Genomic DNA, 11257 nt, shown 5'->3' on the forward strand with positions numbered 1-11257 from the left:
TGTGTGTGTCTGTGTGTGTGTGCGTGTGTGTGCGTGTGTGTGTGTGTCTGTGTGTGTCTGTGTGTGTCTGTGTGTGTCTGTGTGTGTGTGTCTGCGCGTGTGTGTGTGTGTGTGCGTGTGTGTGTCTGTGTGCGTGTGTGTGTGTGTACCCGCTCGTCAAACTCATGCACGCAATTGTCGGTATCTGGTCTTTTGGCTGGTCAGGACTCAGGCAGTCACTTGATTGGCTGGTAATATTTTTTTTTGGGCCATAAAACAAACGGTGGTTATCAATCTGACGCGAGGCTATTGGACGGGTTCATGGATGTTGGCCGGGGGAACGCTGGACAGGGAATGTTGACTCAGGCAGGGCGTCTGCGAGTCGTCAGAGACACGCTACTGGTTCACTTTCTGATTCACAGTTCCAGTGATCAGATAGTTATTCTGGGAAAACGAAAGAGACTCCAGCGAGCTTGCCTTGCCTACTGTTTAACGAACTACTGGTGAAAGAGATTGTTTATTCTTTGTTTGGATCCCCGTTAGTTGTTACCAAGGCAACGGCTACTCGTCCTGGAGTCAATGTTAAAAAAGCGTCCATGTCACATACTGTGCATGCGTACATAAATAAATACAATTGCATCACTAACCCCGCCCCCACCCCCCCCCCCCCCAATTAAAACATTATTAAACATTACAGAAACCAATTACAGTACAATTGCCATTGGTGTGTGAATGTGTGTGTGAATAGGTGAATGAGAGGCCATTGTAAAGCGCTTTGAGCGCCGCTAAGGTGGAAAAGCGCCATATAAAAGTGTAGTCCATTTACCATTTACTGTACATGTCGGTATTACACCTGTACATGTCAGTATTACATCAGTATTACACCTGTACATGTCAGTATCACACCTGTACATGTCAGTATTACACTAGTACATGTCAGTATCACACCTGTACATGTCAGTATTACACCAGTACATGTCAGTATTACACCTGTACATGTCAGTATTACACCTGTACATGTCAGTATTACACCTGTACATGTCAGTGTTACACCAGTACATGTCAGTATTACACCTGTACATGTCAGTATTACACCTGTACATGTCAGTATTACACCTGTACATGTCAGTATTACACCAGTACATGTCAGTATTACACCTGTACATGTCAGTATTACACCTGTACATGTCAGTATTACACCTGTACATGTCAGTATTACACCTGTATTACACTTGTACATGTCGTTATTACACCTGTACATGTCAGTATTACACCTGAGGACCTATGTATGTGGTACTGCTTGGCGGGGGGAACGACTGGACTTATTTTTCTCTAAAACAGTGAGTCATGTCTCTCAAACAGATGAATTGGTGTTCAGAAGACACATGTTGAGGTCAAGGGAAGGGAAGCCTCTGTTGAGCAAGAGGAAAGCCCTCGTCAAACTCTTTCCTCTCAGGTGGTGACGACCAAGGCCCACTTCTGTAAAAGGAACATTTCAAACTTTCGCTCATCTATTCATTTCTCTTTTCACTACAACAGATGTCCCGTGATTTCCATTCTGTCATTGTTACTATGGAAACAAAGCATACATGTTTTGTCTAATGTGAGTGTGTGTGTGTGTGTGTGTGTGTGTGTGTGTGTGTGTGTGTGTGTGTGTGTGTGTGTGTGAGGGGGGAGTTCTCTCAGTCACTGTGTTGTTTGGTTGTGTTTACCTCCATAGTGATTGTGCTCTACGCCACAATATGAGGTTCGATTTCATGTCGTGTCAGCAGTTTACAGGATATTACTGTAAATTAGGCTCCATCAGGGACCTTGATGAACTAGAAAACAAAAGACCTGTGAAGTACTGTTAGCTATGCAATATTATATTTAGTAGTAGGGCTGGGTATCGAGTCGAATTCCAAGAATCGATTCGATTCTGATTCACAAGGTTCAGAATCGATTATCACGATTCAATTCGATTCGATTCAATTCGATATCGATTCGGTTAGTGTTACTAAAACCTTTTTTTTTTTTGCTGTAACCTTAATTACATGACTGCCAAGTTATGCAACACATCAATACTAGGGCTGGGTATCGATACTGATTTCCAAAAATGAATGAATGAATGAATCATTGAATGAATTAATGAACTATTCATTCCTTCATTTATTAAATAAAAGATCGATTTTGGGATTCAAATGATTCAGAATCGATTCATAAATCCCCAAAATCGATCTTTTATTTAATGAATGAATCGATTTTTTGAACCCAGCCCTATTTAGTAGTAAACCAGCAAACCTTTTCAGACCTCGCCGTCTTCTGAATACTCACCTCCGGTCACATGGTCTATTACTGCTGTTTGCAGTGTGCCTTAACCCTAGTCAAATTCCTAGCGTGTGAACCGGACACACGGCTAATAAACAGATGTTGAGGCTTAAAAAAATCCGGGATCCGTCTGTCGGTGGAGACTGGAGAATGTGTCCCACTACAACGCTGACCTCATGTGTTTATTTCTCCAGCTAATATTGTGTGGAGTGGGACACATTAGAGTGACCCTGGGCGTGGTCGTCGTTCATTCAGCTTTGGGAAGGCCAAGGCTAGAGTTACTAGGATAACAACAACAACACTCCGTCGGCTGTGTGGACCTAGCGTGGACCGCGGAGACCCGCGTCCTCACGGCACTCTCTGGACGCTCGTCCTCACGGCCCTCTCTGGACGCTCGTCCTCGTCCTCACGTCCTCTTTCTACTCGTCCGTCCCCCCGGGGGCTGGACCGTCTCCGTCGGGATGTTGAGGGAGAACGGGGGAAATTAGAGCGCGGGGTTCACCGTTAAAAGACCAGCGATGACTCCATGTGAGGATGACGTCGCGCGGGCTCACGCGTCAACTCTCGGGATGACGTCAACTCTCGGGATGACGTCAACTCTCGGGATGACGTAACGGTCAAACGCCGACGATCGGTCGGAGCGTCTGCAAAAGCGGACGTAGGCGGGATCGAATATCGCCGTGTTCTCCCACGAGAAGTGTCTTCGTCTCGTGACCTCCTCGACGGTGACGAGCGGCCTCCAGCAGGTGTGAGATTCGTGGAAGGTCAGTTTTGAGTGTGTGTGAGTCGGCTGAGGGTTGCCACTCACCCAGATGTCCCTCTGCCTCCTCTCATAGGTCAGCGTCCGGCCGGGGGCGTGGCCGGGGGCGGGGCAGGGCGTCAGGGTGAAGCCGTGTCCGGCTCCTTCTCCCGTCAGGACCTGATGGAGATCCTGGACGTATCTCTTCACCTTCATCTCCAGCTCCGCAGCCTCGCTGCGCACTGCGTCCTCACTCACTGGGGGCCGGGGGGAGGGAGGGGAGGTCAGGTGTGTGGTTGGTCAGGTAAGAGGTCAGTCAGTCAGGTGTGGTCAGTCAGGTGTGATCAGTCAGGTGTGTGATCAGTCAGGTGAGAAGTCAGTCAGGTGTGTGGTCAGTCAGGTGTGATCAGTCAGGTGTGGTCAGTCAGGTGTGAAGTCAGTCAGGTGTGTGGTCAGTCAGGTGTGAGGTCAGTCAGGTGTGTGGTCAGTCAGGTGTGTGGTCAGTCAGGTGTGTGATCAGTCAGGTGTGAGGTCAGTCAGGTGTGTGGTCAGTCAGGTATGAAGTCAGTCAGGTGTGAGGTCAGTCAGGTGTGTGATCAGTCAGGTATGAAGTCAGTCAGGTGTGAGGTCAGTCAGGTGTGTGATCAGTCAGGTGTGTGGTCAGTCAGGTGTGTGGTCAGTCAGGTGTGAGGTCAGTCAGGTGTGTGGTCAGTCAGGTGTGTGGTCAGTCAGGTGTGAAGTCAGTCAGGTGTGGTCAGTCAGGTGTGGTCAGTCAGGTGTGTGGTCAGTCAGGTGTGTGGTCAGTCAGGTGTGGTCAGTCAGGTAAGAAGTTAGTCAGGTGTGTGGTCAGTCAGGTGTGTGGTCAGTCAGGTGTGGTCAGTCAGGTGTGGTCAGTCAGGTGTGTGGTCAGTCAGGTGTGTGGTCAATCAGGTGTGGTCAGTCAGGTAAGAAGTTAGTCAGGTGTGGTCAGTCAGGTGTGTGGTCAGTCAGGTGGGTGGTCAGTCAGGTGTGGTCAGTCAGGTGTGTGGTCAGTCAGGTGTGTGATCAGTCAGGTGTGCTCACCTTCTCCATCCCAGGCGGACTGTCCGTCAGTCAGCAGTACCTGGAAGCCTGAGGCTAAGTCTGGCCCCTTCCAGTCCAAACGCATGAAGTAGGAGGTCTCAGGCTCTGAGGAGATGGACACCTGTCGCACGGTCACAGGCATCTCTCACCAAACACTACGGAGACACAACACACATGACCTCTCAAACAAGCTATACTCCCACACATGCACTCACACACTGGTTGGCAATTTGACTGTAGGACCATGGTTAGGCATCATGTCAATTCCATTGCAACCATGCCTATATATCACAGAGCAGGGAGGACCTCAAGAAGGTTCTAGAAAGTGCAGTAAATTGAACGAACAGTGCAGCCAAGGCACACAAAACCCTTCTTAATATAATGCTCCTGCTGCTGGTTCTGTGTTTGATAGCCAAACAGTAAAACATTCTACCTGCCCTCGCCATGGGTCCTGTCAGCGAACGAACCCCAGACAGAGAAAGCCTCACAAACAGGCATATCTAGGCTCTCTAGCATAGTGAGTTTTCACGATACAGACTGATACACTAACATTGAAACACTGCACACTGTATAAAACGTACACTAGGGTATTACCACGCTGCTTCAGCCACACAGGACGGGGCTTCTGAGGACAAGCTGGGGGGGGGGGGGCAAGGGTGGGAGTGCTGGAGGGTGGGGGGGGGGCGCTCCAGCTAATGAATAGCAGTGCTGTTATGGGGGCGAGGGGCTGCGTTTTGGGGTTTCTAAATAGAAAATAGGAAAGTAAAGAGTGGAGTTGTGTGAGCTGTGTGTGTGTGTGTGGGGGGGGGGGGGGGGCATTATATCTGTAAACCATCACCAGGCCCAGAGTCCTTGGCAACGTCAGAAGTCCTCAGTAGCAGATAACAGCAGAGGCCTGGCTGGCGTCAGCGCACGAGGGTCCAAACAACCACTAAATTACATTACGTTACAGTCATTTAGCTGACGCAAAGCATCTAACGTACGAAAAGCCAATGTACTACAACTTGCCAGAACTCAAGTGCATCTCCCTTTCAAAAAAAAGTGAGTAGCATCTAGTGCTGAAGGCAAAGTGCAAGAGCCACTGATTCGGAGCTAGGCTCATAGCACATCATGTTGCTGAATGTTGCAGTAAGGCTTTAATGGTCATTTAAATGCACTTCATATGGCGAAATCTGGTCTGCCAAAGTGATAATGTAGTCAGGTAACTTAACTGTTGTGGATGAATGTGTCCTAAACATAACAGCTATTAGGGTGTGTGTCCACCCGCAAAGCACGGTAGCCTACTACAACCTCTCTTTCATATAAATATAGACTTTAAATTAGAGACTCAGATAAACCTGTATCCAGGTTAGTCTACATGAAGTAATGATCTACCATAGCAGCGTGCTTCACAACATAGTCATACCAGACCAGCTAAGCTGCCAATCTATACTATAGTATTTATGTTTAACTAGTCTACATCCATAATAACAGCTGTTGGGCACTCTCTCTTTGCTCACATTCAGACCCTGGGAAAAGTGACCATGAGTAGATACAAGTCTAAGACCAGCTCTTGAAGCCTAACGTGGAAAACGGTAGAACTGACTGATCAATTATCACTGTTATTATGTTATTAATTAGATTCAGACCTTCATCATTTATAATGACGGCAGTTAACCAGTTAAGCCCAGAACAAGATGAGTGACAGATTTCAACCCCTCCTCTCTCCTCCTCTCTCCTCCTCTCTCTCTCTCTCTCTCTCTCTCCTCCTCCTCCTCCTCCTCCTCTCTCTCTCTCTCTCTCCCTCTCTCTCTCTCTCTCTCTCTCTCTCTCTCTCTCAGAGGAGTTTGTAAACACAAAGGCACGTGGTCGCACACGTGAGTCCCGACAGTTTATTTATAACTTACTTACCTGAAACTGTGTCAGAGCTTTGTAGAAATTATATTCTAAATGTATCTTACAAACATTTTACAGTCTACAGATGTAATTGCTGCCGTTTTAGGTTCGTCTGTTTCTTCCGGGGCCGCGTTTGCCACACGGTGCTTGACGTCATTAACAAGCGACGCTACGGAAGTAGATTGGATTGAAGCTAGCTGCTAACAGCTACCCAGCTCACCCGTCAGCTTTCACAATGGTGAGTTGCATTACAACTGTGCAAAGTGTTATAACTTGAAAAACGAAGTGTATATTGTGTCATTCATTGGTCGCGCGTAGAGCCAACGTTAACTGAACGCTAGCTTAATGTTAGCTACTGCTACAGCCACTGCTTTCTAAGAGGAGCTATGTTTATCAGTATACTGCACTGTCACTTTTATTCCTGTATTCTATTTGTCCTGCTTTTTGTTTAAATGTCTATAATGACTTGCTTTTTGTTTTAATGCTTTTAATTTGTCCTGCCTTTTGTTTTAAATGTCTTTAATGTCTTGCTTTTTGTTTTAATGCTTTTAATGTCTCATGTAAAGCACCTTGAATTGCCCTGTGGCTGAAATGTGCTATATAAATAAACTTGCCTTGCCTTGCCTTACTGAGATGGGTAGCTGAGCTACATTTGCGGCTAGCCATCTAACTACTGTTGTCTCTGCTTACTCGCCTCTTCTCCCCCTCTCTCCTGCTTTCTCTTTCTTTCCCACTGACTCGTCTTCCTTCCCTCCCTCTTGTTTACCCTCTTCTCCGCAGTCTGCCATATTCAACTTTCAAAGCCTGCTGGTCGTCATCCTCTTGCTCATCTGCACCTGCGCGTACCTCCGCTCCATGGCCCCGAGTCTGCTGGACAAGAACAAGTCTGGGTATGCTCTCATAGCATTGGTCTAATAGACCCTGTGCACCAGATTCACTACTTCCTGAAAGTCACTTGGCTTCTTTATTTCCTGTCCAATATGATTGGATTAAGTGATCAATCAGGTGTGCGCTGGGTCTGCCGCACATCTGATTAATCACTTAATCCAATCATATAGGACAGGAAATAAAGATGCCAAGTGACTTTCAGGAAGTAGTGGAGCTGGTGCACAGAGCCTATAGTGCTTCTGTATGTTTTGGAGAGCAGCGCCCCATATGCTGTTGCCATCCCTGCCATTAAACTAGAAACAGCCATATATCACAGTCGTCTTGTGGCGTTTGGCGTAGCAGCATGCTTATAATTGGTCCAATATTTATTTTGGTAGCAGGGTGCCATAGCCCCCCGAAGAACTGAGCATATCTCTGTCTTCCTTTTCTCTGTAAGTGGGGCTAAAGCAACAAGCTGTGTGCCACGTGTTGGAGAGAGGGAAATGAAGGGATTAATGCAACCCTGTGATATGAGCTCTACAGATGCTCTTTCCAGACAAATTACACTGAGATGTAGACTAGGAATTATGGCACTGTTGTCACATTGCACACACACACACATGCTACATACCTCACAATAGAAGTGTATAGTTTTAGTGGAGTTGATCCGAGTTGTGTTTATGGATTAGAGAGGAGTTATGGTGCCTATAGAGCTCTCCCAGAAGGCCTTCATGGTGAAGACTCGCGTATAGATGAGCCCCAGAGGCATTGTTTCACTGAGAGAAATACAGGCACGCGCCCCTCGCCCCCTGATGACGGACTGGCTATTATTTATAAAACGCGTTCACAGCTGTAGGTGACAGAAATACGTCTTTAGGACATGTGGATCTGGTTCCTGGCGTTGGGAAACCCCACGCCGGTCGTAGTGGATGGTCGGGGGACGGGGCGTGTTCATACAGAGCGTCAGCGTGTCTCCGTTACCCAAGAGAACGGAAGAGGGGAATGAGAGAAGACAGAGCAGCGCCCCAGATGAGCCGTGAGAAAGAGGCAGGATGAGAAGTCGAAGTCGACTTCAGCCTCTCTCTCTCTGTCTCTGTCTCTGTCTCTCTCTCTCTCTCTCTCTCTCTCTCTCACACACACACTCACTCCACCCTCCGCACAAACTCAGCTGTGGGGCCCCACCTTCTCACAGTACACGCATTGCTCATAATTCCAACTAATACAAAATGCAAATATAGTTATCCCTCTGGAGCTTTGACAATGTAGATTCAAGAGTGTGTGTGTGTGTGTGCATGTGTGTGCGTGTGTGTGTGTGTGTGTGTGTGTGTTTCTCTGAGGCCCACTAGGATTTGCCCGTCTTCGTCCATAAGCTGGGGACATTTGCAAGCAATCACTGGACTGTTGAACATTTTGAAAGTCGTGAAAGTATTTTCACTGCCTTCATCCCCCCACTCCTCCTCTCCCCCTGTCTTGTCTTTGTGGCAGGAAGTGAAATTAACAGTCTGATCCCCCTAATAACCCCCATGAGATGGACATAGGACACACACACACACACAGCTAATTTCCGCCTGCCAGTTCAAATGAAGGCTAGTGGGCTAATTGGTTGCCTCTAGCTTCACCTTACTTCGCCACTGAGTCTATGTGTTCGTGTGTGTGTGTTCATCAGTGTGTGTGTGTGTGTTCATCAGTGTGTGTGTGTGTGTTCCTGTGTGTGTGTAGTGTAGACACCGTGACTGTTCACATGTACAGTATGCCCATTTTCTGTTCAAAATGTCTTTGTAACCTTTCCTTTCAGATTATTGGGAATCTTCTGGAAATGTGCCAGGATAGGTGAGTTACATGGTTCCTACTCTGGCTGACTCCTCCCCCAACGCTAGTGTTTGCTAGTGGACATGGGAAAACATGGAGATGCTGTAATATTCATCCAGTAGTCCCACACTAACTACTCATGTTACCTGTATCTCGTTGGACTGTTGGGTGAATGAATCAACCAGACCAAATTGCATTCTCTTGATTCATCGCCGTTGCCCGAAATGATAGGGCTGGGTTTAAAAAATCGATTCATCGATTCTGAATCAAATGATTCAGAATCGATTCATGAATCCCAAAATCGATCTTTTATTTAAGGAATGAATGAATAACTGAAGGAATGAATAGTTCATTCATTCATTCAATGATTCATTCATTCATTCATTTTTGGAAATCAGTATCGATACCCAGCCCTAGTATTGATGTGTTGCATAACTTGGCAGTCATGTAATTAAGGTTACAGCAAAAAAAAAAAAAAGGTTTTAGTAACACTAACCGAATCGATATCGAATCGAATCGTGATAATCGATTCTGAACCTTGTGAATCGGAATCAAATCGATTCTTGAAATTCGAATCGATTCCCAGCCCTACGAAATGAGCCTAGAATTCAGCTCCTTTCCACGTGTCTGTCGCCTCCCGTACTTCCCACTTCCTGCTCTGCTCCCCGCCACCCTGTGGCTCCTCCCCCCCGCCTCCTTCCGCTGACGGTGCGGGGTAAACGCCTCAGGCCTGAGCTGCGTCTGATTATATGATCTGAAGAGCTGTTGGTGTTCTGACCCCTGACCTCCAGGTGAGAGGAAGAGCCCCTACGTGGCCGCGTGCTGCGTCATCATGGCCGTTACCATCCTGTTCTCTGAATAGCGGCCCGGCCTCCTCGGACCGGGGGACCCCCTGATGGAGGACGAAGCAGGGGTGGAGCCATCTTCCCTAATCCTCCAGCAGCTCCCAGCCCCGAGCGCCTGGTTGGACACCCTCGCCTCGCCCTCCGATGGGGGTTTTCTTCATATGTGTGCCGTTATCTTCCCGTCCTCTCAGGACCACATGCAGTTCCAGGGCTTGGTTTGGGACTGGTTAATCCTGGGGCGTCGGCAGTGTGCCTCTCCCTGCTGCTGGGGGGGGCAGAGCTGGGACATAGCCCCCGAGCGGGGGCCGAGTGCTGGAGCACAGAACCAGTGACTGATCCTCCCCCTCTGGAGTCTTCAACACGTAGCAACATGGCCTCCTGAACCTCTACATAAACGCTGCTTGTTGTTTGCTTGTTTTTTGTTGGTTGTTTTTGTTGTTCTTTGTAGAATATGAGTAGGCATCGTTATGGCTTCTACGGATGGATGGATGGATGGATGGATGGGTGGGGGGATGGATGGATGGATGGATGGATGGATGGGTGGATGGGTGGGGGGATGGATGGATGGATGGATGGAGGGATGGAGGGATGGAGGGATGGATGGATGGATGGATGGATGGATGGATGGATGGATGCTCTGAAACTATTATATAACATAAGACAGTACAGTGCCTATTAAAAAGTATTCACCCCCTTGGATGTTCAGATTTTACAACAAGGAATCAAAATGGATTTAATGAAGTTTTTTGTCACTGATAAACACAAAGTAGTTTACCCAAAGTGGGAAAAAATGACATTCCTAATCCATTAGAAATGTACAGAATATAGTTGAATCAATAAGTATTTGACCGCCCAGAGTTGATACTTGGTAGAAGCTCCGTTGGCAGCAGTTACAGCTGTGAGTCTGGTTGTCACGATCAGTTGGTTTTGCACATCTGGAAGCAGCCATTGTTGTCCATTCTTCTCTGCAAAATTGCTCAAGCTCCATCAAGTTGTACGGGTGCCATTAGTGAACAGATTCCTGATTAGATTCTGGGCATTGAGTGGCCGTCCCAGGATATTGGCTTTCTGGTGTTTACGTCACCCCAGGGTGGCTTTGGCTGCGTGCTTTGGGCCATCGTCCTGCTGGAAGAGGAATCTTCTGAGATCTCTTGCAGATTGCAGTTTTCCTCAAGAATGTCTCTGAACTTCGCTCCATTCATTATTCTTCCACTCATCGTCTCCCACAATGCCTTTGGGCAAACTAGCAGGCATTTTATTTGAGTTTTTTTTGTTGTTCTTGTTGTTGCTATTGTTGTCCCATGCACAGTTTGTCCCATCTCAGCCATGGAAGACCAACTCCTTCAGAGTTACCATTGGCCACCTGGTGGCCTCTCTGACTAGGTCCCAACTTGTTATGCGGTCTTTGATGATGTCCTGTTCTAGGCAGATTCACAGTTGAACCATATTCTTGTCTTTTTTATAGACTTAACTAGACTCCTGGAGATATTTAATGCATTGGAAATGTTTCTTATATCCTTTCCCTGATTGGTGCTCTTCAAGAACGTTCCGGATCCGTTTGGAACGTTCATCGGTCTTCGTTATGATGTCATTTGGGAATGCACCAACTGTAGGATCTCCCGAACACGGGGGTATTTATTCTGAAATCATGTGAAATCTCAGTTGCACAGATGGACTCCATTCAACTAATTATGTGACTTCTGAAGAATCCACTTTGATTCCATAATAAAATGTGGAAAATGTCCAAGGGGGGATTAGTAGTTTTTATAGGCAC

The 11257-nt window shown here is 47.2% G+C and overlaps 2 protein-coding genes across 2 annotated transcripts in view; one reads left to right on the top strand and one right to left on the bottom strand.

The window, feature by feature from the left end:
* The window catches only part of xrcc4 (X-ray repair complementing defective repair in Chinese hamster cells 4), a gene marked incomplete at its 3' end in the record, with an annotated part of 16467 nt that extends 10371 nt beyond the window's left edge, over window positions 1-6096 (bottom strand). The window contains exons 1-3 of the mRNA XM_084455418.1: window positions 5978-6096; window positions 4088-4242; window positions 3095-3282 (exon numbers count right to left, since the gene is read on the bottom strand). Coding sequence (XP_084311544.1) covers window positions 3095-3282; window positions 4088-4229 — 330 coding nt within the window. The 5' untranslated portion in view covers window positions 4230-4242; window positions 5978-6096. The remainder of the gene's footprint in view (window positions 1-3094; window positions 3283-4087; window positions 4243-5977) is intronic.
* On the top strand, window positions 6078-9938 carry tmem167a (transmembrane protein 167A). The gene is made up of 4 exons (XM_084449797.1): window positions 6078-6200; window positions 6743-6852; window positions 8625-8659; window positions 9430-9938. Exons 1-4 carry the CDS (start codon window positions 6198-6200, stop codon window positions 9498-9500), a joined length of 219 nt encoding a protein of 72 aa, XP_084305923.1. The 5' UTR covers window positions 6078-6197; the 3' UTR covers window positions 9501-9938.
* Window positions 9939-11257: the final 1319 nt, after the last annotated feature.

Source organism: Borostomias antarcticus, assembly GCF_949987555.1.
Source record: "Borostomias antarcticus genome assembly, chromosome: 2".
Taxonomy (NCBI): Eukaryota; Metazoa; Chordata; class Actinopteri; order Stomiiformes; family Stomiidae; genus Borostomias; species Borostomias antarcticus.